General features: G+C 49.1%; 1 protein-coding gene across 1 annotated transcript; it reads right to left on the minus strand.

Annotated features, from left to right (window-relative positions):
- On the minus strand, nt 1-27,519 carry LOC122370460 (prolyl 4-hydroxylase subunit alpha-2-like). The gene is made up of 10 exons (XM_043346114.1): nt 27,314-27,519; nt 26,773-26,909; nt 26,222-26,392; nt 25,878-26,026; nt 25,250-25,432; nt 24,296-24,540; nt 23,137-23,299; nt 7,695-7,745; nt 3,800-3,965; nt 1-815 (listed from the first exon to the last, which is right to left on the minus strand). Exons 1-10 carry the CDS (start codon nt 27,517-27,519, stop codon nt 745-747), a joined length of 1,542 nt encoding a protein of 513 aa, XP_043202049.1. The 3' UTR covers nt 1-744.

A 27,519-nucleotide genomic window follows, 5' to 3' on the forward strand; every position in this document is an offset into this window, starting at 1 on the left:
AAAATCAAATAGAAATATATTGCACAATGAGCATAGATACTGCAAATGTCATACAAAAGCTTATATTTGGAGGTGAAAAGTTGAACAGCAAAGGGGCGACGAGAACGTTACGACAGATCTGTAAGGAGGGGGCAACTGTATAATGAGCACATTGTAATAAAATGACATCACATAGCCTGCACAAACACTTGACTATAATAATACAGGGTCAGTGAAGTAGGCCTACTCCTGTGTTATAACATATGTACCTATACCTAAGTGGAATGTAATTGTGCGTTGCGTCATGCTGGATGGCAGCTGTATATAATTGGTTCGTGTTCTCTATGAGTGTATGAACGTCATTACAAGTGGGAATAGATAACACCAACACCAAATAATTATAACAAAATAAACATTAAATCAACTGACCAAGATAAAATAAGTGTTTAACATACGTTTTCAATGCGAGCTTTGTCATTCACCGCTATGACATGAAGTAAACTGCAATACATGCCCATAAAAACAAACAATGACCAATGCCTATCCATAACGCTAATTTTTGTTCCAGGGATGCACAACTTGTGGTGTGAATACGACAAAATACACCAGTTTAGCAGCATGAACCGTTGGTCATTCATTCATTTCCGCCCTCCAGTCATTCGCCATTCATTCATCTGTCAGCATTGCAATCTGTTTATCGTCAGACGTTCTTCGCCGCTCCGTCATCCCGTCATCAGCCATCCGTCATTCGTCACTCGTCACTCGTCACTCGTCTTCACTGGTGCCACACCGATGTCGAAACTCCTGGCCCGACTCGTGCAGCCAGAAATTAGCAACTGCAGACAGACGGGACGCGATGGGTCATTGGCATGTCGGAAACTGTTTCAACATATCGGTCGGCGGAGTGGAATAATGCGTCAGAAAATTATCACTACGGTAGTTGCAACACCAGGAATCCATTGTAATTAAAAACATTATATTTACCAGGGATGCGGAGCCGGAGCCGGAGTCGGAGCCGGAGCCGCCGGAGCCGGCATATTTTGCCCGGAGCCGGAGCCGGAGCCGGAGCCGTGAAACAATATAGCCCGGAGCCGGAGCCGGAGCCGGAGCCGCCAAAAAAGGGGGCGACTCCGGCTCTTTTTATTTTTTGAAGAGGAAAAAAATAATTGACCTATGTAGTTCGGTTTGACAGTATAAAGCAGTAAAACATATGGTAAGTACGTCATGGGCCATCAAGTGAATGAAAAAAGCCGAATATCCCCAGCATCCCACAGTACGCAATCAACTTCCTGTCTGCTCCTCTCCCCCCCCCCCCCCCACGTCTACTGCATCCCCAGAACATGAGGACCGGTCATCAGGTGACGGCCATTGTTTTGAAGCCAGTGCAGTGGACTGCGACTCCCAACACCGTCTCTTCCCACCCCACCCTACCCCCCCCCCCCCACACCCCCACCCCCCAATGCAGCCGAGACGGGTGTCAGCTTACGATGGTTCAGTGAACTCCGATTCGCGGCGACTGCGTTTCCAATGTCCTTTCCAATGCTTTCTAGTCTTTTGTTCTGCCAGTTCTCTCCGAGGTGCGTTTGCGCGGGGACGCGGTGAGCCGGTCATGGCAAAGAGTAACGCGGCCGTATAGTCATAATATTTCGCCACGTGCTTATATACCCTGTTCGCTGATTGCATGTGCTGTTGAGAAAAATAGCCTTAGATGTTAGTTGTTATGCAAATACAGAAGCTACGTGTACCAATCCAATTTTTCTTCCACCCGTATTTAATTGATTGCATAGGAGATGTACTGAGTCGGAGCCGGAGCCGCCGGAGCCGGAGCCGCCGGAGCCGGAGCCGCCGGAGCCGGACCATTTTACTCGGAGCCGGAGCCGGAGCCGGAGCCGCCATAACATTTCACCCGGAGCCGGAGCCGGAGCCGGAGCCGATTTTTTTCTCCGGAGCCGGAGCCGGAGCCGGAGCCGTCTGAAATTTCCACGGCTCCGCATCCCTGATATTTACCTATAACTAGGGATTCATTATCTGTAACTGGACGCTAGGATTGAATGAGACAATTGAAATAAGATGGAAGATTGTGTCACACTGTTGCATTCTATTCGACAGGATACTGCACCGCATAGCTCCGCTGTCGTGCGGTGCAGTATTCAACACTTGAGGTGTCTTTATTGACTCTTGTGTGAGCGGCGTCCTGAGGAAGCTGGCAGAACATTGGGATTGGATACCGCAGGATCAGCGGAAGGCTGAGGTGTTAAAGACAGCCGTCGACTCTTATACAGTTACCGATATCTTAGTGACTTTGGCAGCAAATCTTTATGTAGGTATGCTTGTCTTCTTTGGATGGATCGTTTCGGTCCAATTATATCATTCAAATGTCATAACCCTCGCCCCGTTGGGGGGGGCCATTTTGGCCCCCCCCTGTGGTTTTTCCTGAATAGCAAGAAAACGGCGGCGCGCAGCGCCACCAAATTTTCAGTACCTTTCCGGGCATCAATTTGACACCTTCACACCAAATTTCAAGTCTTAGGTCACCTTAGGTCAGGAGTTATTGAGGTCAAACTGAGGTCATGTTCGAGCAAAAATGAGCAAAAAACATGCAATCTTGAAACGCTCACCAAATCTACAGTTATCAAGCAATTTCAAAGTTCTTTATATGGTCTAATAGACAAAAAGCGGCGCTACAAAACTGCTATCTCAGATTTTCAAAATTTTTGGTTTTTGACCCAAAAAATTTCAAAAAATTGAATTTTTTAGAAATACTAAAAAAAATCCAAAAATTTTCCGAATTTCGAAAAAACCGGAATATATGTGATAGTCCCTGTGCTCTTCTATATACATACCAAATTTCAGATCGATATCTCGTTTTTTGGCCAAGTTATAGCGAAAAAACTGTTCAAAAATGATGACGTCAAATTTTTGAACTCAATTTTTAGCGATTCTAGACCTCGTACGGCAAAACAAAGACCACCATTGAACTCCCCGTGACGAGCTGCATCGATTCGATACCCATTTTATGCAAAAATATCAACTTTGAAATTTGACCTTATTTGACCTGACCTTGACCTGACCTTGACCTGACCTTGACCAAAACGTGACCTAAGCTGGCCCCAAAGGCTGCCTGACCCACATAATCGCATTTGTCATGTAAAATGGACCATAAAACATGTATCACACGACACTTTCATATTGTGACCCCCCAGTGACCTGACCTCAGTGACCTGACCTGGTATCAGTGACCTCAACTAGCAAAATATGTGTTTGAAGAACATTTCCCCATCGATGATTTTCAATGAAATGCATTTTACTCGATTTTACAACGCATTTCTTGAAATGCCTGTAAACGGTGAAAATTGGACCTTTGACCTGACCTGTGACGTCATCGGTTTGACCTAGGTCAATAAAATTGGGTCACAAGGTAGTTCCCTGATAGGGCTATCCAACACCGTTTGCCGCTTGTCGCTACGTTGCGTGGTTCTCGAGATCTTAGGGGGGGGGGGGGGCAAAATGCCCCCCCCCCCCAACGGGGCGCGTTGCTCGGCAGAGCCCAACGGGGCGCGGGATAAGAGAAGAGCATGGGGCGAGATCTTGGGCTGAACCGACGACTGACTTCTGCGACATAGCCATCGAGCCCATCCCGGATCCCAATGGCTTTGGGGCAGTGCCAGGGGTTACGTAGCAGGAGCAGAGGCACGGTGGGGCACGAAGTCAAGGGAGGGAGCACCAGCCCAGTGAAAGCATGGCATGGCAGCTATGTTATTACATAGCCAACAGTTATTACATAGCAGCTATGACAAATCCAGCATATCCCGACACTCACTGGACTTGGCGCCGAGCAGAACCGGGCAGGAGGCGTGCACAGTGCGAGAGTCTGCCAGGCCGCTGCGGCGCAGGTTGAACCAGAACAGGGCGGAGCCGGGCACCGGTGGCGCCGCCACGCCGAGCAGCGGGAATACGGTAGCGCCACCTGCACCGACCGAGTTCAGCTGCCGGCCGAGGAGGGCGTGTCACCGAGATCGGGTTGCGGACAAAGGTTCGCGTCGCAAAAGTACATACGTATGACCAGTGGCGTATCCAGGGGGGAGGCCAAGAGGCCATGGCCTCCCCCTTTGGCATCAAACATGCAAGTGGGCCCTTTGGGTCACTTGAGTGCAGTGAAGTTCCCAAGGGATCCATGGGGGCCCTGAGGGGCGCCCTGGTTACCTGAGGGTCCCCTGGTTATCTGAGGGGGCCCTGGTTACCTGATTGGTCCCGGGTTATCTGAAGGACTCCTGGTTACCTGAAGGTCCCCTGGCTACGGGGGCCCTGGTTACCTGAGGGGCCTTGGTTATCTGAGGGGCCCATGGTTACCTGAGGGGCCCCTGGTTTCCTGAGGGGCCCCTGATTACTTAAGGGGCCCGTGATTGCCTGAGAGCCCCTGATTACCTGAGAGGCCCCTGGTTATCTGAGGGGTCCCTGGTTACCTGAGGGGCCCCTAGTTATCTAAGGGGCCCCTGATCCCCTGGGTGACCCATGGCCAGTGATCTGAAGAAACCCTGGTCACCTGAAGGGCCCATGTTTACCCGGGGAGTACCTGGTTATATGAAGGGCCCCTGCAGTCACATAAATGCCCTTAGTTACCCGTGGAGCCCCTGGTATAACCGTCCCCTGGTTATCAGAGGGTCCCCTGGTCACCTGGTGGACTCCTGGTCAATTGAAAGATCCCTGGTCACCTGAGAGACGCCTGATTACCTGAACGGCCCATGACCACTCGGATTCAATGGTATGGCCAGGGGCGAGGGGGCACGTGTCCGTTATAGGGTTTAGGGTCCCCTCGGGCCCGAGAGGCCCTGCGGTGCCAAGTGGCGGCAGAGGGCTCGCGCTGGCAACGCTTCAACTGGAAAGGAGACCACAGGACTTGTGAGAACACCCCATGGGCTCTTGTGTAGCCACACTTATCTCCAGAAGGGCCTCACGCCAGGTTCTGAGGGACCTTGCCGGCCCTGAGGGCTCTTGCCGGCCAATAAGGGATCAGCTGTAAGGGCCCCATACCCGTTTGCTATGGCCCCACGGCCCACACCGGTGTTTCTGAGGGCCCTCACAACGGCGCCTGCGAGGGCCTCCACTGCCACCTCTAAGGGCCCCACACCAGTGCCTCTTAAGGGCCTACTTCGGCGGTTCTGAGAGCCCCACACCGGCGCCTCCGAGGGCTCTATGCAGCGGATCTGACGGTCACTTACCAGCGACTCTGAGGGCCTCTTACCGACCTCTGGGGGTCCCTTGCCGGCCTGTGAAGGGCCACCAGTGACTTTCAGGGCCCCACACACGCCTAAGTGATGGCCCCCACCAGTGTCTCTAAGCCCCAAGGCCCTCACAACGGCGCCTGTGAGGACCCCACACCAGCGCATCTGACGGCCTTTCACCGACACCTCTGAGAGACTAACACAGGTGACTCTGAGGCACTCGCTCGCTTCACTTCCTCATAAAATACCGTGCATTTTATACATACTTCTCAAGCAAAAAATGATATTTTTACCTGCCAATTTTGCACATTTTCTCAGTGCTTAGACAGACAGACAGACAGACAGACAGACAGACAGACAGACAGACAGACAGACAGACAGACAGAGGGGCCCGTCTGCAAGGGGGGACCGGACCCACTGTGCCCAATCCCCTCATCGAAAGGTTCTGGATACGCCCTTGCCTGGGTTGACAGCGGCATCCGGGTGACCATTGGGCCCCTTTGAGAGCAGGCGGCCCACTCCTGGGCGAAATCCTGGGAACGTGCCTGCTTGAGTGTCCCAAGAGAAACGACCTTCAGGGCCTCATCCAAAGTACTGGCCCAAGCATAAATAAAGTCGAACTGCGTCAAACTATCTTAAAATGCCATTTGATGGCCCTCATGGCCCCCAGAGGCTAGCGTGGGCCCTCAGAGGTCGCTTTGGCGGCCATAAAGAAGCTTAGACTCGAGCGTGGGATCCTTTGAAGCTGGTTTAGAGTCCTAAGGAGCCAGCGCTCAGCCCTCTAAGGCCAGAATGGGGCCCTCTAAGGCCATTGTGGGGTCTTCTAAGGCCAGTGTGGGGCCTTCTAAGGCCAGTGTTGGGCCTTGTAAGGCTAGTGTGGGACCCTCTATGTCCAGCATGGGGCCGTCTATGTCCAGCGTCTTTAAGCCCAGCGACATGGGGCCTTCTTAGGTCAGATTGAGGCCCATTGGCCACCGAGACTAGCTTGGGGCCCTCTGAAGACAATGTGGAGCCCTTTTAGGCCAGTGTGGGGCACTCTGTGACCAGCGTGAACCCTCTGAGGCCAGCGTGGGGCCATATGTCATCTGACTGCAGACTTCAGAGGTTGGTGCTGGGCCCTCAGAAGCCAGCGCGGGCCTTCATAGGCTGGCGTCGGGCCATTAGAGGCCACCTCGAGGGCCTCGGCAGCCACTTTTCAGATCTTATGCATATTTGGGCCCCCTGAGGTAGGAGTGGCCCTTAAAGGCCGGCGTGGGACCCTTAGGGGGCATCATGGAATTATGGGACTTCTACCACAAAATGTATTTTGCAGTGGCTAAGATTGCTGTTATTACAATTCAATAGCCTCTTAGTGTCCAAAGTTTGAATCATATGCTGATAATTTTTTTTTGTGCAAAATAAAAAAATACCGGCATGCTACCGGCAGGATATGCCAAATACCACGCAAAAACCTGCGGTAGTGAAAAATTACCGGCATGCCGGTAGTGCGGTAGGGAAATTTTGCAACTATTCATGGGCTTCTAGAGACCGGCGTGGGTTCGAGAGCGGCATAGGGTCGTCAGACTGACTCAAAGACTCCCAAGAGCCAGCGGGGGCCTATGAGGTCAGCCACGGGTCTCCTAAGGCTATTATGGGGCCCGGAGGCCAGCGTGGTTCACTCTGTGGCCGGTGTGGGGCTTTCAGAGGCCAGAATGAGCCTTCAGAGGTCGGAGTGAGGCCAATGTGGGCGACATAGAGCCATCAGAGTCTAGATCAGAGCTCAACCCGGGTCGGGCCCTTCTAAAGTTAAGGGTATCAGCCCTCAACCACCGCAAGACACAAAGAGATTGACATCTGCCATTTGAAAAATGTTACAATCGGACAAAAAATTGACAAAACATTCTGCTCTTGATAATCTTTAGTGGCCCCGGCGGCGACCAAAGCAAAAAAAAAAAAACTGTATGCCTACTGCTGAATTAAATTGTAGGTACACTACATACAGAGCTATCGATATCGATGGCTTTTTCACATTTTTCTTTTCTTTTTTAGATTGCCGAGCGTGCCTAAAAAGGCTCCCTCACATGGTGAAAGTGGCAAAGAACCGCACCTGGGCGTGGGCTAAGTACGCCACTACTGGGGCCCCTAAGGTAAGGGTGGGGCCCCTTAAGCAGGTTTGGCCTCCCCCTTTTCAAGATCCTGGATACGCCACTGCGTATGACTAATTGACTAGCCTTGCGTATGGCTATGGCTAATGTACGTCACAAAAAGAGCACAGGACAAACTTACGTATCGTTCATGTACGTAATTCGTAAAGTATAAAGTACCGGTACGCATGGACAAAAGTATGGGTTACCTATGGTAAGGTTTGGATGGGTTAGGCCTAAAGTCATGTTTGGCTGAACAGGTTACATAGGTTAGGTTGGGTTAGGTTGTAGGTATCTATAGCGAAGCGTAATTTTTCCTTACGTTCCCTTACGTGATCCCTTCCTGGAGTCAACGATATTCAAAACTCACATAAAACAGAAACGTCGCGAGTCGATCTCTTGGGTACGAGAAGTCTCCAATCTGAAAGAGGAACCATCGGTCAATAAAAATACCAAAAACAAATAAAGCATTCAGTCAAGTACCTACCAATGCAGATAGGTGAAAAACCCTGCTTCCCATGCTGTTTGGGAGTGACCCAACACTCAACAACCTTGCACAATACCAATATATGTAGATAGTTAGGTAGCCCGCGCTTGATTGGGGGGGGGGGGGCTTTAAGGAGTCATCCCCAGTTTTTTTAACCCTCGCCGGCACAGCCCATTTTGAGTCCTTCGACGGTGTTGGTACGACCCCCCCCCCTCGCGTTTGGCCCCTGATCGAGCTAGATTCGCGGAAAAAAATGAGCGTGTTGCCCGTCACGAGAGGAGGTCGATGATACCCAATTTTAAGGTCCTAGGTCATCGGGTGACCTTCCAGGTCAGGTCAATGACCCGAAAACCGGGAAAATCGGGACCTGTTAGAAAGTCGTAAAGTGTGGCTGCTATGTGGTTTTCCGGGGTGCTGATCACGAATATCGTGTTAGTTTTGATTATAGATGGTGTCTTTAAGCATTTAGACCAGATCGGGTCAGGTCAACCGGTAGGGGTTGTGACGGGTATTCGTAATACGTGTCAACCGCCTCGGACAGCTTCGTAACATGTTACGAAGGCACCAAAACTACTTCGTAAATGTTCAAATGGTTGCTAAATTCGAATTCAGCTCCAAAAACTAGCCTAAAACATGTCAAACTCGAAAAAGTGAACCGAGGTCACCCGAGGTCACCAAAGGTAAATGACCTGACCTGACCTTCAGGTGACCTTGACACCCACCCTAATGCATGGGAGCAACATCAAATCACATGTTTGAACGTTTGAAACCACGAAAAGCTTGCCAACGCGCGGCTAATGCGGGCGGACATGCACCGAACCGCGATTTCGGCCAAACATGGTCACAGAAAAGAGGTCACAGGTCAAAGGTCATTGGGGTCAGGGTCATGAAATTTTCAGGGTAGGTGTAAAATTGATCAATGCGAGGGTACTGAAAGTTTCGTCGCGATTGGCCGCTTTTTACGCGAGTTATTCGCGAAAAACCTTAGGGGGGGTTGCATCAACAGGGGGTCGCCCCCTGTGCCGGCGAGGGTTAAGCAATATCTTCAAAACAGCTCACCATATCAAGACAAGAAACAGAGGTTGCCTTATTTCAAGGATGCAATTGCAGACGTTCTTGCCCTTCCCTGCGAAGAAAACTGATTTTACTTATTTTATGTGCATGGCAAATCCATGGCAAATCCGGCAAATCCGTCTTAGGTATATGTAAATGCATATACAACACCCTCACTTGAAATTCATTTCTTTGGTTTATAATGACGGTTGAGATCAGCCATCCGGGATGTCAGGATGGAACACTCCCCCGTTATTGGCCTTTGACAACGTCTAACGTATCACTCAGCCCCTGATCGAGCTAGACCTTTGCGGAGAAGTGAGCCTGTTGCTCGTAACGAGAGGAGATCGTTGAAATTCAAATTTAACCCGCGTCCTGCGGGGGTGTTTGAACACCCCCCTGTGATTTTTGGCACACCTTATAATACATCAATTCTACCCATGTTGTGAAAATTTCAGACCGAGGTCATTCAAGGTCAGGTCACCAGGTCACCTGAAGTGACCTCACCTCATAAAAAGTTTCAATGTCTGCCGTAGCTACAACGAGTGACCGATCGCTTTGAAACTTTCAGTGATTGCTAAGAGCAATAGTAGTTATTACAAAATGCATATCTCAGAATTTTGATATCGATGACCTAAGGTCGGGTCAATTTTGCGACCTCCCCATTATAAGTCAATGGGAGAAAACTGAAAAGCGCCTTTTTTTGAACGAAAGCCATTAGAAACATTCCCAAACACTGCATTACAAGTAACTAAGACACACTGAACATGAAAATGGTGTCTGTGACCCCTTTTTATGGACGACGGTGAAAACTGCGCGCCTGGGGCGATTTGATCAAGGCTCGTGAAATTCACACGTGACATTTAGCATGTAGAAGGCCCAAAGAGGGGGAGAAGTTCCGAATGTCACGTGACCCAATATGCCCTCTGGCGCCCTTTTTCCACCGGCGTCCCTTTTTATGCCCCTGAGGTCATCTCGGGTCACGAATGGTATCTAACAGTTTTTCGCGAATAACCTTTGATACAGGCATGCTAGAGCGATGAAAACGCCTTAGATGTGTTCAGCTCGACTATACGGATCGACTGATAATGCAACATGACCCTTTCCGGTCAGGTCATGACCTTGACCTGAGGTCAAATTTTCTAGTTGACCTTTCAAGGTCAAATTATAGTTCATTCGATACGTCTTGACAGAGGAACACGATGCCGTTAAAAGAAAGCTGGTGCAAGGCTTGAGTCAAAAGTTGTTGCCTAGAAACTGTTTCAGAAAAATCGGCTATTTTTGCAGTTTTTGCCCCCTGCAGGCAAAACCGTTGAGGTTAGGTCAAATCTGAGATAATTAATCAGAAAGGGCGTTAATAGGGCAATCGAATGCGTTTTTCCGCGACGCTGTAGCTCTATTACTGTTAGCGCCAGACCCCTTGAGACCCTAATTTTTCGCGATTACTTTTAAATGCGTGAAGGAATTTCAACCAAGCTCAGGACATGGCCGTTTCAAGACAGGCCGAAACTTTTACAATTTAGATATTTTATCGCCATTTCAATATTTCAGGCACTTGTCATTGACTCGTAATGTTAAATTTCGAGCAAGATTTTCATCCGGTGTGTAGAGGCTATCACCAGTCAGTCTGTGATACGTTATGACGTCACAGCTAAGCCCCGCCTCTGTGGTCTTGGCCTGCGGCGGTTTCGGGCCGGCGCGCGGTCACTCTCGCTGTGGCGGGGAGCGGGGACGGGCGACGGTCGAGCGGTGCCGAAAGCCGGCGGAGTTGTGCGTAGCGTCTTGGCTGACAGTGCCCAGAGAGCGACATGATGACTAAGGAGTCATAAATGCTCAATGCGCATTGCTTCTACAATGCTGATATGTTCGCTGATATATCTTTTTTTATAAGCTGCAAATGACGGGCAGGTGGCATATAACTGACATAAGGTTAGGAAATATTCACCTGTATTTAAAGCCTATGGCGTTGCAGATAATGCGATAATGGGATGTCGGATGTCACCAAGTAGCTGCCGATTTGTACATCGCTATGCAACCATCGAACAACGCAATAATAAGTTAACCCGCGCCGTGCTGGTGGCCTGAACTTTCCGCCGAGTGCTGGGGGGGCGTTTTCACGCCCCCCGTCTAACTCGGCTCCTGGGCCACGTAGCGACACGCGGTAAGCGGCAATCGAAAGAGCGTCAAAAATAAGGACGAAAACACTTCGGTCATTTTTTGGGTCAGGTCAAAGGTCAGGTCACCAGAGGTCACCAAAGGTAAAATGTTGACTATTTCAACATTTTGGAAACTGCCAACGACTATCTCGGGAACCGATAGAGCTACAGCGCCGCGGAAAAGCGCATTCGATAGCCCTTTTACAGACCTTTCTGAGTAATGTTCTCAGATTTGACCTCAGGTCAACGGTTTAGCCTCCAGAGGGCAAAAACTCAAAAAATAGCCGTTTTTACGAAAAACGTTTTTTCGTCAATAACTTTTGACTCATAAGCGCCATGACATTACTTTTGCCAGCATCGTGTTCCTCTCGTCGAGACGCGTCGAATGAACTATTTGTTGACCTTGAAAGGTCATTTTGAAAATTTGACCTCAGGTCAAGGTCATGACCTGACCGAAAAGGGTCATGTTGCATATCAGTCGATCCGTATCGTCGAGCTGAACACATCTGACGTGTTTTCACCGCTCTAGCACGTCTCTATCAAAAGTTATAGCCAAAAAACTGCTGGCGACCGTTCATGACCTGAGATGACCTCAGGGGCACACAGAGGGGTCACAGGTGCATTTTTCCTATTCAGTGTGTCATTTTTACCTATGAACCGATGTTTGAGAGCGTTTTGAACGATATTCGTCCAAAAGAGGCGCATTTCAATTTTCTCCCATTGACTTATAATGGAGAGGTCGCAAAATTGACCTGACCTTAGGTCACAGATATCAAAAATCCGAGATATACATTTTATACATACTGTTACTCATATCAATCGCTGAAAGTTTCAAAGTGATCGTTCAGTCGGTGTAGCTATAGCGAGCCTTTGAACTTTTTCTGAGGTAAGGTCACTTGACGTGACCTGGTGACCTGACCTTGAACGGCCTAGGTCTGAAATTTTCACAACATGTGCGGAAATGATGTAGGAACACGTGTACCAAAAACGGCGGCGCTGCGCGCCGCCGTTTTTGAGATATTCGCGAAAAACCTGAGGGGGGGGGGGCGTAAAAACGCCCCCCCCAGCACGGCGCGGGTTAATTGCCTGAGCTTCACATCATACGGCTCGCTCGTATTTCAAACAGATACCCTACATCGAAAATCGTATTTGTTAGGAATCGTTAACGTTTGTTCGAAGCACGACTGAGTAGTAGGTTGAGGAGTGATGGTCCTCTTGGTCCTATATACAAGAGTCAACAAGAGCCTAACATTTACTTGACCGTCTGCTGCAATTGACTCATAGCACGTGAAGCGTCAGCGAAATTCATAGTCCTTCACAGATGGCAGAAGTGTCGTTTGTACAGAGGTCGCTGATGGGCACGGGTCAATGCCGCAGTCGTGGGCGGAGCCTAATGTCATATGACGTAGAAAGCCTCTATCCAGGATGGAAAAACAGTTAACATTACGAGTCAATGACAAGTGCCTGAAATATTGAAATGGCGATAAAATATCTAAATTGTAAAAGTTTCGGCCTGCCTTGAAACGGCCATGTCCTGAGCTTGGTTGAAATTCCTCCACGCATTTAAAAATAATCGCGAAAAATTAGGGTCTCAAGGGGTCTGGCGTTAACAGTAGTTCCCGAGTTATGCGTTGACTTGGCTTCTTGAAAATTATTGACATTCGACCAGAAAATCGGCGAAATTTTGCCTTCAATGACCTCTGGTGACCTGACATTTGACCTGACCAAAAAAGTGACCGAAGTGATTTCGTCATTATTTTTGGCGCTCTTTCGAACGCCGCCTTCCGCGTATCGCTACGTGGCCCAGGAGCCAAGTTAGAGGGGGGGTTCAAACACCCCCCCCCCCCCCCTCCCCAGCAGGGCGTGGAAATCCAGGACCCCTAGCCGGGCGCGGGTTAGCCCTCGCATGTGTAGGGGGTCGGATGGAGTCCCCCCCATGGTTTTTCGCGAATAACTCGCGCAAAAAGCGGCCGATCGCGACGAAACTTTCAGTACCCTCCCATTGATCAATTTTACACCTACCCTGAAAATTTCATGACCCTGACCCAAATGACCTTTGACCTGTGACCTATGTATTTCTCGGGACCATGTTTGGCCGGAATCGCGATTCAGCATATGTCGGCTCGCTTTAGCCGCGCGCTTGCAAGCTTTTCGTGGTTTCAAACGTTCAAACATGTGATCTGGTGTTGCACCCATGCAATAGGGTGGATGTCAAGGTCATCTGAAGGTCAGGTCAGGTCATTGACCTTTGGTGACCTTGGTTCACTTTTTCGAGTTTTACATGTTTTTAGGCTATTTTTTAGCTGAATTCGAATTTAGAAACTATTTGAACATTTACGAAGTAGTTTTGGTGCCTTCGTAACATGTTACGAAGCTGTCAGAGGCGGTTGACACGTACTACGAATACATGTCACAACCCCTACTGGTTGACCTGACCTGACCTGACCCGACCTGGTCTAAATTGCTTAAAAACATCATCTGTGATCAAAACTAACACGGTATTCGTGATCACACCCGAAAACAGCCAAACAGGTATCTATTAGGTACCCGCTATTCCGTCGTGAAAACGGCTTATATGCTACAAAAGCAAAAAAAAAAAATCGATTTAACAAACTTTCAATTGGGTGCTGAATTCAAAATCAGTTCCAAAAACCCCATACAAATTCGAAAAAAATAAAAAGTCAAACAAGGTCAACAAAGGTCAATGAGCCTGACATCACTTTCAATTGACCTTGCACAAACTAAAATAGGTACTTGAAACAAACATCATTTCACATGTTGGCACGTTTCTTATCACGAACCAATGATATAGGTACGCTGAAAAATGTGGAATCGCTATTCTGGCCTGGCTTATACCGAGCAAGATGTCATATGTGAATTGTGAAAGGTCGGTTAGCGTTAGGGTCATGCAATTCTAAGGGAAGGTGCAAAATTGATTAATTAACTCAAGACTACTAAAAACGTCGTCGCGATCGGCCACTTTTCAGGCAAGCTATTCGAGGAAACCGAAGGACCGAAGGGAGGGGCGGGCCGCTCGAACCCCTCTTCCGAACGTAACTATAAGTGTGAGGGCTTTGGAAATTGGATATGTTTGTAACTAAAGCTGTTATATCTTTTATTTTATTTCAAAATTTATTATATCTTAGACCTAATTCAGCATAATTCTCACCAAATGCATAGCTGCTTTATAAGAGTCGGTTGGCCATCCGGAAGCTGTACGCGGTCGGAACCGCATCAAATACATTAGTCAGCAAGCGTGAGATAACACAACGTTCAGCACTGCATTGTTTTGCACCAGGAGTATGTGTGAGATCATGGCGGATCTTCCCGTGACTCAGAGTTGTGGTAAAGGCGTCATTGAGTCATTTCACCCCGATAGGACATGGTCGACTATTGCGCCACACCAGCTTACTCTACAGCCCGATATGCAGAAACCAGATCAGCCTGATACAATGTGAAAGAACGTCGGACACGTGTAGATCATATGTGTCTTTGGAAGAGGTTGTTTTCATTAGACGACGTTTGGTGCTCTATGCAACGTGTGATGTAGAAAAAAGACCCTTTTATGTAGAACAGCCCAAGGCCCTCGCGCGTCGTGAAATGAAATCAACTATTGAGACTGACTAAGCAAAATAAATGCAAAAGGGAGAAGAGGTAGAGAGAGAGAGAGAGAGAGAGAGAGAGAGAGAGAGAGAGAGAGAGAGAGAGAGAGAGAGAGAGAGAGAGAGAGAGAGAGAGAGAGAGAGAGAGAGAGAGAGAGACAGAGAGAGAGAGAGACAGAGAGAGAGAGAGAGAGAGAGAGAGAGAGAGAGAGAGAGAGAGAGAGAGAGAGAGAGAGAGAGAGAGAGAGAGAGAGAGAGAGAGAGAGAGAGAGAGAGAGAGAGAGAGAGAGAGAGAGAGAGAGAGAGAGAGAGAGAGAGAGAGAGAAGATGAATAATATAGGCATCAACTTATTCGTGCAACAGGATTTCAAATTCATTGACTATCAAAGTCGATTGGTAAATTATTGTGTGATATGCGAAGCATGTGGTTAAAACTTAAATATACAGAATAACGGCAATCTACGAGTAAAACTGACACCCAGACCACCATTCGGTATTGACACAAGTGATAAACGGGACCATGTATTCAAAAATGACCAGCAGCATGTCATAACAAATATGTAGCGCATTAAGGCCTGGCTACACTATGCGTTTTCTGCGTGCGTTTTTTGCAGGTTTGCGTTTTTTGCGTAATATCGTTCTAGAAAAAAAGTCATAAATGATATAACTTTCCCATTAGTTAGATACAAAAATTAATATAATTCTGATATTAACTAAAATTCAATATAAAAAAAACATCACAAAGCCGTAATATCGTTATTTTTTCTAGAACGATATCACGCAAAACACGCAAACCCGCAAAAACGCACGCAGAAAACGCATAGTGTAGCCAGGCCTTAACACTTATCACAATGAGATTGGCGGCATCCACTAGCCATAAGCATCAAACAATTAGCGGCATCATATGTATAACACTAATGACTAAGACATAACGATGCGAATGCCTATTGCTATAGCCTACTTGTTGAGCACGCGCTTTGCGACACATTTACAAATGAACGGAACAGAATAATGACAGGACAGCGTGAGCAATGTGCAAGCGTTTTGGTCGCCCTCCCACATAATTGCTGACATGGCGGGCTGGTGTTCTTATGCTTGGTTTAAATATATAAGCAGGTAGAACGTAGAAAAATGTGGCAGATCACATGCAATAACGCATATAGAACACCAGCAAAGCAGGGCAAACACTGTTTAACACTCATTGTTAAATACCCTTCATTCACTACCGACATAAATTGACATAAAACAAGCTCCATCATTTCAAAGGCACAAGAACCACCTCACAACATAAGGCACACGATGCATAGCATAATTCAGTCCCACAGCCGACTCGACTGAGTCTGTCCGAGCACAAGCAGTCCTGAGTCCTTGACCACGCCCACACGGCGAGGCTCATGGCTCCGTCAGGTAGCACGTGAAGCCAGTTTTCGGGCTGCGAGAGAGCGCAACCTTCCGTCTCCGATAGATAATGCAGAAGACGATGAAGTTGATCACGCCGCCGGTGTTGGAGAAGGTGGTGACGAACTGGAAGAGCAGCTGCGGCGGCGGCTCCACCAGCTGCCACGTGCCGTACAGCGCCATCGCCCACCACTGCACGAAGAACGCCGCCACCAGCAGCAGACACGTCTTGGCCGCAGCCAGGACGGAATCACTTAGCTGAGACTGACCGAGAACCTCCTTGTTGTTGCGGGCCTCTCGGTAGATCTGCAACCAGGTGAAGACGTACAGAACGGCGCAGGATACCAGGACTACGCCGAGGGCTGTTGTCGTAAACAGGATGTTGGCGATGGAGCCCTTGACGGCGTCAAAGTAGCAGAAGGTGCCCGTCGGTCCGAAGCCTTCCAGACCGGCCACCACGAAGCCAAACAGAGCAGGAGTGCCAAAGATGATCGAAAGCAACCGCCAGTCGCACTTGCCGAATGACAGACCCCGATACCGGTGTACCAGCAGGCATGCGTTGACGGCCGTGATGAGAACCAGTATGTTCTGCGCCGATATGAACTCGGACAGCATGAAGCCGTAGAAGGCGCACAGCGCCGGCGGCGTGACGTGGCCCCGCTGGATGACGTAGTGCAGGTGGTCCAGCGAGTGCGACACGTTGAACAGACCGTCACACACAGCCAGGTAGACGACGATGCGGTCACTCTGCGACCAGAGGAAGAACGGCCGCCGGTGCGAGCGGAACGAGCACACGAACGTGGTGAGCGCGCAGCAGAAGCTGGCCGCGATGCAGCAGAGCGCCGCGATGTGGATCACGTAGAACTGGCCGTTGTCCAGGCCGTACACGGGCAGGTCGTAGCCGGACCGGATCGGACGCGTCGTTCCGTTCTCCATCTTCAGCATGCTGAGGTCGTTTGGCATCATTAGCATTTTCATGTCCTGTCTGAACAGGACTAGAACGGAGGTATTTGATGGCCACTGCACCGCCAGGACGACTTCTTTGGTCTTCCAAAGGAGATAGCTCCGGAGCAGAAACCCGTCAACTCACCGAACCAATGACTGTCTCACACTGAACACTTATCCGTAACGTCTAGCTACCGACCAGTTCTGCGCAATTGCTCAGTCCGATACCGCCCTCTGCGTCAGTCCGGTTGACGTCGCCAGTATCGGAACCACACCGTATCAAACACTGTATCAAACGCAGCAAAAATATCAAAGCACACAATGCAGCTCACTGTCGCGTCGCCCGTCGGCGGGATAGATCCGCTGTCTGGTTTTGGCTGCACTTGGCTCTGCAGACGACAGAAGATAGCTTTACAGCCGCTCTGAACTGGAGGGTAGCTTGCTCTGGGTGGCTCGGCGGATGTCTGCGACTCCCGGCACGGGTCGGAATGGCCGCCGCGCGGCGTCAGAGGGCTCTCCGCACAGGAAGTACGCTATCGTCGCTATATGGCCGCGTTTCGAGGAAAGACAGCGCATTATCGACAATGTGCTGAAAATCGTCGCTCGTCATCTTGCCGACGTTCATATGACAAATTTGTTTGACCTGTTTGTGAAGAGACATTCTTTAGACATTTTTGACAAATATCGTTGCATTGCACTTTGTGCTCACTTTATGTGTCACCAAATACATATACCGACCGAAATATTAGCCAAACCATTTGTATTGGGCGATGATGTAACTGATGATGCACTTCAAGCATTCTCAAGGGATCATACTCCGTGCAAAGTGATTCAGGCGCTTGTCCGTTCTTTCTTAGGTTTGCCAGACTATGCTTACCTACATGCCGCAGCACTCATATTCGCCTAACATTGATTCATTCATAGCTTCTGCCTGCACCATATGTAGGTACGCACTACGCGTCGCCAGCGGCATACGACTTTAATTCTCAAATTCAGATCAATCGTTCCTTAGTCCTTACCAATTAGCCTCGTCAGACACAATTACTGTTCCAGGGCGACTCGAGTTCAAATGACCGCCATGGTCAGTAACTCAGTAGCTGTAGTGTGACAGTATTGGGACTCCACCTGAGGTCAACTCGGCCAATGACGATCCACCTTCCGGTTAGGACGGTCGGGAAAGTCCGAGGACACGTGCACCGACCATCAGGCAAGGGGAGGGGATGGGTAAGCTCCGGCTGTCAAGTAGCGGTAGGTTGACGTATGTAGGTATCGATTGTTGACGGACCGATTACCCACTATACTCTGTTCCGTTTCAAGCTTGCAGCCGAAGTGCCCTGCTGAAAGCAGTGCATGATTTCTGTATATACAGCTCTTACATTTTAAGACGAAAATTTTTGAGCGGAGGAGCGATCTGCCTTGGATCTGCCGAAGAAACTCCGACTGCAAACTTGATATGGAACAGACTATAGCTGACACAACGCAGCTGTTGTACCGCCAGTGGCCCAGGGCACCCGATTAGAGCATTGGCAACAGACAGGTGCTTTAATGTGAAATAAAAAAAGAAGAAATAAGAATGTGTATTTAATGTAGCTTCAAAATCACGATGCATAACACACACCAAGTGGTATGTATTATTATAGGCATTATAATCATGCATATTGCAATTGTTTGTGGCAAGCTATTGATGAAGCCCTTGAAGACCTTGTCGGAAAAAATATCCTAGTTTATCTTCAACTTTGAAGATTACTATTGATATTTGAATGGCCAAACATTATTAATGGAAGCCAGCCATGCTGCTGAGCGTGACAAGCTCAGCGAAGAACGCTGAGAAAGAAGAAAGGACACTAACAGACCTGAAATGGTCATTGGGATGACTTTGTCGTAAACTTTGGGTAAAAATAGCTGATGAGTAATGAAATGATATTGAAAAAGTGAGTAATGAAATGATATTGAAAAAGTGGAATAACCATTGTCAATGGAAATTGTGCTGCACAAATATCTTATAACTCCATCACTTTCGTTGCGCTTATTTGAATTACTGAGTACAACAGAATGGCACATGCAGTAATTCGGTCGATCTTTCTGACCAAAGCTATTTCCTGCTGGTATATTCCTGATCAACGCGAACCGTGATGTCACTCGGCTGACGCTAAGACAGCTCATCAAATCGGAAACACGTGTCAAGTCAAAGTGACATATGCAAGTTGCAACACAACATATTACATCATCATATTACATTTCTTAGGCCTTTGACATGTTTCAAACATTGTGGTAACCAGCACTGATGTTTGAACGTCACATCACATCCTACTGCCTATCAGTCCATGCCAGAATCTACGAACGTCTCCGCTAGGAGGCTCTGGACGCTCCGCTTCCTCGAAGAGCGGATGTGTCAAGATAACCAGTTTTGCCCCAGTCGACGGTCAAAATGTCCAGTCCAGGAGCCTTTGAGCAGCGAGCAGTCAGCCCCAGTGCGCGGAGGTGGTCGCTACGACTTGTTTTAGTCTCCAGTCAACACTGGTCCTCAACAAGATTCATCTTTTGTGTTCGTGCTAAAACAAGAAAAACACCGACAGGCGACAACGAAGTGAGCTAGTCAGGTACTCGGAAAGCCGGAAGTCAATCGAGTCAAGTGGCTGGTGTCAGTTATCTGGTTATCGTATGAAAACGTGAGAGGTCAAGCTACAGACACGAGTTTAATCGTCCCAGGAGATCCAGTTGAAACATCGCCAAGCATGATGGATTCATCGACGCCACCGGTCCCAAACATTCTCGCTGGGGGCACTAATCCACTCATGATGTCCAACAATTCCAGCCTGCTGGAGGCAGCCAACGAAACGGATCCTGTGATCCGGTCCGGCTACGATCTGCCCGTGTACGGCCTGGACAACGGCCAGTTCTACGTGATCCACATCGCGGCGCTCTGCTGCATCGCGGCCAGCTTCTGCTGCGCGCTCACCACGTTCGTGTGCTCGTTCCGCTCGCACCGGCGGCCGTTCTTCCTCTGGTCGCAGAGTGACCGCATCGTCGTCTACCTGGCGGTGTGTGACGGTCTGTTCAACGTGTCGCACTCGCTGGACCACCTGCACTACGTCATCCAGCGGGGCCACGTCACGCCGCCGGCGCTGTGCGCCTTCTACGGCTTCATGCTGTCCGAGTTCATATCGGCGCAGAACATACTGGTTCTCATCACGGCCGTCAACGCATGCCTGCTGGTGTACCGTCACAAACCGATTCCATTCGGTGCCAACGACTGGAGGCTTCTCGTGGTCATCTTCGGCACTCCTGCTCTGTTTGGCTTCGTGGTGGCCAGTCTTGACGGCTTCGGACCTACCGGCACCTTCTGCTACTTTGACGCCGTCAAGGGCTCCATCGCCAACATCCTGTTCACGACGACGGCGCTGGGCGTGATTTTGGTGTCGTGTGCGATTCTCTACGTCTTCACCTGGCTGCAGATTTACCGAGAGGCCCGTCGGAACGAGAAGAGACTCGGTCGCTCGCAGCTGAGCGGCTCTGTTCTGGTTACAGCCAAGACGTGTCTGCTGCTAGTGGCGGCGTTCTTCGTGCAGTGGTGGGCGATGGCGCTGTACGGCACGTGGCAGCTGGTGGAGCCGCCGCCGCAGCTGCTCTTCCAGTTCGTCACCACCTTCTCCAACACCGGCGGCGTGCTCAACTTCATCGTCTTCTGCATCATCTATCGGAGACGAAAAGCCCGAGCTGAAACCTCCTCCAAGTCCGACAGCTTCGGGACAGGACGGTCAGGAAATTCCAGCCAGGACTTCCGCTTATAGTGCGGCGTCTCAGTCAACGACACCGACCGCTTACGCTTGCTTGACCACCCCAAGTTATCCAACGAGGGAACGGAGCAGGATGAAGCAAACCATGTTGATTCTCACTTCTTTTTTGTTAACTGCGGGGCTTGTTGTTGAAGTTTCTGTAATATGAGCGCTACTCTGGCACTAAGCGGTTAATGTTATCAGGGTCATTGTGTTAATACGCTTTTGATTTCCTTAAAACATTTTTTCATACTGCATTTGACATCACTCATGTAACTCTGTTGCATGAACGTCATGGTATTTGTGTGTATGTTGAATGTATGTAGCCATTGGTCTTATGAATGAGATGCATAGGAATTGGAAAGAGTTGCATTTCGAAAGTGCACTTTGTATGTAAGTGCAACTCTGCAATTGTGTGTGCAATGATAATGAGGCAAGATTAGCGTATTTGAATAAACACATGAATGAATGAATGAATGACGATGTTGGAATGACGATGTTGATGTGGGCATTTTCTGGTTAGCCGAAAATGTGGCCAGCATCCGGACTTAAGTTTGAACGATTGCCAGTAGCGGCGGAACACCTTCAATTAAGGGGGGGGGGGGTGCACTGCCGACTTTTGGTCCCATTCTTTCCATGCAACGCCCATAGGGCTAATGTTAAAATACCAAAATCAAAGGGGGCACGGTGCCCCGGTGCCCTCCCCGTTCCGCCGCCTATGACGATTGCAAGGTATTCTTGTTATTATTGAAAATACGATTACGAATGGCTCACCAGAACGTGACCTGGCCAGTGCGAGCAGTCACTGGCGGATTCAGGAGGGGGGAGGGCATTAGGGGCAAATACCCCCAGAGGCGCCCGAAATCGACGAAAATTTGCAGTTTTCGAGAATAAAGCTGAACAAATTTTATTAGGTAGCGTTTAATATACGAGGGGGTATCGAAAAGTTCTGATCATCACCATGAATTAGATGTGATAGAAATTTGATTTTTTTACATGATGTTCATTACTCCTTTACAAGTCACCACACTCGACCGCAAACTTATTGCATCGTTTCTTGAGATGCCTCAGGCGGTCATTGTAGGACCTTCGCGTTGTCCCGTAAATCACTGCTCCACCTCATCAATGACGTCATTTCTGGCCTTTGATTACCGGCCATACTGTGGATTCTTCATCTCCCGTAACAATCAAGAGTCAGTTAATACCCGGTCAGGTGAATTTCTTAGATGCGGTAGGATTTAATGTCCACATCATGTTGATTCTTAAATCGCAGCTCAGGACGAATGGGCGGGGGCGCTGTCGGTGCGGATAAAACATCTTTCTTTGTTTTTTTTTTGCGGTGATTCTGCTTGAGGCCATCTCGCAACTTCTTCAAAAGTGTGCAGTAGTGCTTGCTTATCATTATCCAACCATCATCAAGACAGTCAGTAATGACTATCCTACGCCAGATCCAGAACACTGATAGCATTGACCTTTCATATCGGCCTCTGCATCTTCGCCTTTTATGAAGGACAGATGTGCCGTGCTTAAACTTCTTGATCATCTTTTTGTCTCTGGATCATACACATAGACCCGGCATTCGTCACAAGTCATTAAATGATCGAAGATGTCTTCAATTTCCTAAAAAAGCCTAGTTTTCATTTCGAATGGCCAAGACGCATTTTTCTCTTGAACAAAGTAGACACACGAACTTCTAAGCGGGCTGACTCCTTTATCGTCTGTCGTTCTTCGCCGATAATATTTTCAGGCACTGCCAGCATTGAGACCTTTCTGTTGCACAATCATCTGAAAGGTCACACGACGATCTGTAAGGATGAGGTCTTCCACTTCCTTCACAGTCGCCACCTTGTCAGTCACTGGTAGTCACTCACTTCTTGACTCCCCTGCAAGGGTCATGCAACCAAGTTGAAAATTATTTCTTCATTTTCGGTAAGTGCATTAGATGGGCTTTCCTCGCTATAAACTAATTTCACGTTCTTGATGTATTTTCTCAGTGTGATACCGTTTCAAATGCATTAGTTGGATGACGGTTCGGTCCTCAATGGACCCAATACTCATCTTTTTTACTTCTAAGTCTCTCCTACATAAGTTAAAACCACTTCTCAGGATTCTCTTTGCGGGAACATTGTTCTTAAGAACCAAATATAATACCAACCAAAAATAGTCAAAATCGGTCCATATCTTCTATGTGATGATCAAAACTTTTCGATACCCCCTCGTAAACGGCACAGCAGCGCGTAAGGTATCTAAATCCGACAAGTTTTGGGAATTTGGAGAAACCTTTTTAGGGGTATGCCCCCACCCCCGCAGCGTTCAATACCGCCTTTCTGGATCCGCCTGTATGAACAGTCTAGCTACGAACACTTGCTCGTTTTCATAAGCGTATCCACCTCACCTCGTAGGAGCCGTAGAAGTCGACGTGTGGCTCGTAGTGGCCGCCGACGCCGTAGTTGACTACCTGGAGGTCCTCGGCGGTCTCACTAGAAAGGCCCGTGAACGCCTCCACCAGGCGGTGGAACTGGCCCACCAGGGGGTCAGAGCCCCGCGGCAGGAACGCCCTGCGAACAAGCGTTGTACCTAAATATGCAGCGTTCGGACAAAGTTGGATGAGTTTAGGCTGGCGAAGCGTTTTATAGAAAACGTCCCAACAAAACAGTAGTCACTGATACCTACATTGGACAAAATAAAAACAATGAAAAATAGGAAGAGTTCAAAAGACAACAAAACTACGTAACCATCTCGATTATTCGATGACATTCAAGTTCCCCACCAAAGATTCCGACGCGGTTGCGCGACTTTCCAATAGGTTTCCGGAAGACCAGGGCTCCCCGCCCGGTCAGGCCCGGCGCGGCGGCTCCCGCCTGTCGGGGGCGGCGCGGCTGGCAGCATGTCCCGGATTTCCTGTGGTGTTCCCACACAGTGCAGTGGGACGTCGCGGTTCCCCGGCGGACGATGTCACGGGGGGATGGCCACGGTTCGCCAGGCCACGGGACCTTCCGGATATCCGCGGCGCGGCGCCGGTCGGCCCGTCTCACGCAATGGCGATAGGACTCTCGTGCATAGGCATGACCATTCAACAATGCTCAGAAGTGAAGTGGAAAGGGTTCGATAGCCAATCGGTAGATACTTAGCGGTAGATCTTCAGCAAACAGAAACACAAGCCTATGTGTGAATTGACTCAAACACTTCAAGTCATCGACTTTCTTTGATAATCTGCGATAGTGCGCCTCAACAGTCAGCAGCTTGCGTCGTTGTAGTATGTAGTTCTCGCATTTATAATCTCCAAAGGATATGCATCGATACCGATAGGATGGGAAAAGAATCCCAAGTAGGACGTTCTCTGAAGCAGCCTAGACCGATATCCCTCTGGCCTTTGGTCTAGACATCATCACTAACACGTTTTGGCACACTTTTGGACGTTTTGGCCAGACTTCCACTATATACAGCTAGCTGCCCAAATATTAGGGGTGGTTTAAACTCCACGATTGTTCCAATAAAAATAATTCGTCAGGAAACTAGTTATTTTCGGCCTAAATAGTTATGTACTTGCTCACATTTTGCCGACTCTGCCCTGGGTGCTCCTGCCGCTCTCTCCGGGTCGCCCTGTGACCTTGCTGGTGACCAGCCGTGGACCGGCCAGACGCGACAGGCGGCCCCGCTGTCGTGGACTAGTGACGTCATAAAACCGCACTATCAGCGGGTCCGGCCATAGCAGTTCGGTCTTCAGCGGTCTCAGGCGGAAGAATGGGTCAGAGGACCTCTTGTAGGCGCAGTGGAACCGTGAGGTCACGGCTGGGGACTGTCGGAGAAGACGGAAGGTCAAACGGAGTTGCAGGGGTTCATGGTGAAGGGAAAAGGAGAAATACTAGCAGATGGAGAGATGAAATCGGTAGAAAGATCGAGAGGGTCAGTTAGGATTCCACGGAATATGTTACCTGAGAAGGGACGAGTTAGAAGAGAGTGACAAACTCGATTTTTTTTTTACAATGTAAACATGAGGGCCTATAAATCAAAATAACATAAACGGGTCACGGAACAGCGACGGCAGACGACACCGGTACCCCCCACGGAGACGGCACCGACCGAAACGGCGCCGCTTTGGCGCGCCAGTCTGCTGCCTGCGTCTCGCCGTGGGGCGCCAGACACGGGGTCACTATCGGGCCACCATCCGGCGGGCAGATGTGACACTCAACCACCGTCTGACTCGTGTTCAGCAGACGGTGACGGTGACTTCGGAGGTACAACATCATCCTACATCATTCTTCGGAGGTAGTCACATCATCCTTCGGAGGTAGTCACATCATCCCACAATCAATACATAATTCAGACGAAAATATGTCTGTCTGCCTGTCCGCTTGTCTGTCTGTCTCTATCTCTCTCCCACTCCTTCTCTTTCTCCTTTCCATCCTTCTCCTCTCTCTCTCTCTCTCTCTCTCTCTCTCTCTCTCTCTCTCTCTCTCTCTCTCTCTCTCTCTCTCTCTCTCTCTCTCTCTCTCTCTCTCTCTCACCAGCAGCGCCTCTCCTCGGCACAACCGCTTGTAGCGACGCTCGATGTCCTGCATGGCGACGCTGTCGGTAGGGTCGGCATCCTCAACAACACGTCCCAGGAACCCCAGCGGGATCCCGGAGCCGGCGAACTTGCTGATGAACTGGTCTGGCTGGCGACGTGCCAGCTGTAGCACCAGCTCCCTCTGTGGGAGAGAAAAAACACACTTCTCATACCTAATCCATCGACAAAAGGCATCTGCAAATTTCCTGCTGCTTCAGTAAAATTGGTTTTCCTCATAGCTTATATGCAGTCTCTGTATTTATATGTGTCTCTGAGTTATGGAAGAAAGACCGATATTTTTCCGTTTTTATTTTCATTTTTGCTCATTTAATGTAGTATTTAAGAAATAAGAATGCAATTGTTTTAGGATTAAAATTATAGGACAAACGAGTATATTTTTTAGTAATAAATTCCGATGCTTTGCTAAGTATTTAGCCATTCTTTAATCGACATATTTACATTTTCAACGAGAAATATGTAGGAACACCAAATTATTTGCAATTTGTCCTCTCTCCACCCATTCTCTATCTATCTCACTCTCCCTGGCTCTCTCTCCCTAAATGGCCATTGTCCATGGCATTGCTCACCGTTGCTCGAATGCTGTTGAGTTTACGCTCGAGCTCAACCCGCCGCTGCTGTTCATGTATAAGCTGTTGCGCTGCTTTGTTCCAAACTTCGGCTAATTCAAATTCCATGTGAGATAGGCTCTGCTGGCTGAGCCGAGCACAGTCATCACCTGCGAAAATGTTACCGTATTTAATTAAGCACATTTTTTCTCGAATCATCACGTGTCCAATGCCCTGAGTAAAGAAAACAACAAGCAGGACATATTCGTTTCTTGCACAGGATACTGGAGGGGCAGATAGTGGTTTTCAGCACTATCATTTGCTGCATTTACATACAAACTGATTCATTCCCAATCAACACTAACCTGACAGTGTCCACGGGGAGCGATGGCCCCTGATGCGACCCCGCTGCAGGTCTGATGTGCTTAAATCGTAGATGTCCTGTAGCCGAACTAGCGCGAACGCCGACTCGTTGAGGTCGGTGGTGTTCGGGAATAACGGACTGGACAGCACCTCCGTCACGTTACCCTCTATATCTGAAAAGCGACGCGACATTTTCGGCCTTATCTACTCCTGCTTCCCTCGGAAATCTGAACATTGACGGCCAATCATTGCCTATCGCGCAATCGAATTTGTCACTTAATCATCTATCATCCCTTTGAACCGAGGTTTTACGAGTCGAAACGCACTGTCCGATGCATCAGCTCAAAATCATCAGAATGCATAAAAAATGCAAGCTGTCTGCCGGCACAATATTTAGTGACTCACATAATGGCGCAGGCAATGGCGTGCTCATGTCGACGGGTGGGTGGGAGTGAATGAGTTAGGCCGGAGGACGGGCTGACGATGTTAGATGCCAGATAGGAGTTGGATTCAGATGACGGCAGTAACGGCGGGTCTAAAGGAGGGCACTAACCGGGCTGTCGGGCGGCCAGCAGCGCCGTCCTGACCGGCTCGAAGTCGCTGGTCAGTCGCCGGAGCATATGGTAGGCGTCCAGCGGGCTCACGATGCTGCCGCCGAACGTCTGGATGGGATGACTGTCGGCCAGGAATCTGCCAGACACGTGACACACCAATGTGGTCGCAATGCACAAACCAGAGCATGCCAACATCAACTAAGATGTCCGATACCAGCATCCGTTGTCGGCGGGAGACCTGACCAGCTTTGGTCTGATTTTGACTTTTGGTTAATACCCAAGCTGGCCAAAAAAAAAAAATATATCCGGGGATCTAAAAGAAGCACCGGGGATCATATGCGTGACGGCACTAAAACCGTTTTGCAATTAGGTATTTTTGGATCGGTTTGACGACGCTAGTTACCAAAAGCCGGAATCCGACCTTTACGTTATTTCTAAAATGCTGGCTATTGGGTTTGGCTTACCTATCGCTTTGCCGACTGTCCCATGCAGCCCCGTCTCCCGCCCCCCCCCCTCCCCAACACATACACACAAACCAACCTGTTGAGTTCCTCATTCGGTTCATCGCTGTGCAGCTCCTGAGCCAACTCCACCAGCCTCTTCTCCAATCGAAGCACCGAAGCCAGTTGTGAAGCCGAGTTGTAGACGTCAGCCTCCACGTAATGATTCTCCAGCAGCACCACCAACAGGGGCAACAGCAGCGACAGGATCGACCTCAGAATACACGTTTCAGCGACAAATTTCAT

This window comes from Amphibalanus amphitrite, unplaced genomic scaffold, assembly GCF_019059575.1.
Source record: "Amphibalanus amphitrite isolate SeventyFive unplaced genomic scaffold, NRLGWU_Aamphi_draft 001133F_arrow, whole genome shotgun sequence".
In the NCBI taxonomy this organism is placed as follows: Eukaryota; Metazoa; Arthropoda; class Thecostraca; order Balanomorpha; family Balanidae; genus Amphibalanus; species Amphibalanus amphitrite.

What these genes read in the sequence shown, in the direction of transcription:
- LOC122370460 (XM_043346114.1), bottom strand. Translation starts at nt 27,519, where the DNA reads ATGAAATTTGTCGCTGAAACGTGTATTCTGAGGTCGATCCTGTCGCTG. An exon ending in CCGAATGAGGAACTCAACAG is followed by an intron (nt 26,910 to 27,313) that starts GTTGGTTTGTGT and finishes CGTGTCTGGCAG; the next exon opens with ATTCCTGGCCGACAGTCATC. An exon ending in TCTGCTCGGCGCCAAGTCCA is followed by an intron (nt 816 to 3,799) that starts GTGAGTGTCGGG and finishes GTCTGTCTGCAG; the next exon opens with TTGCTAATTTCTGGCTGCAC.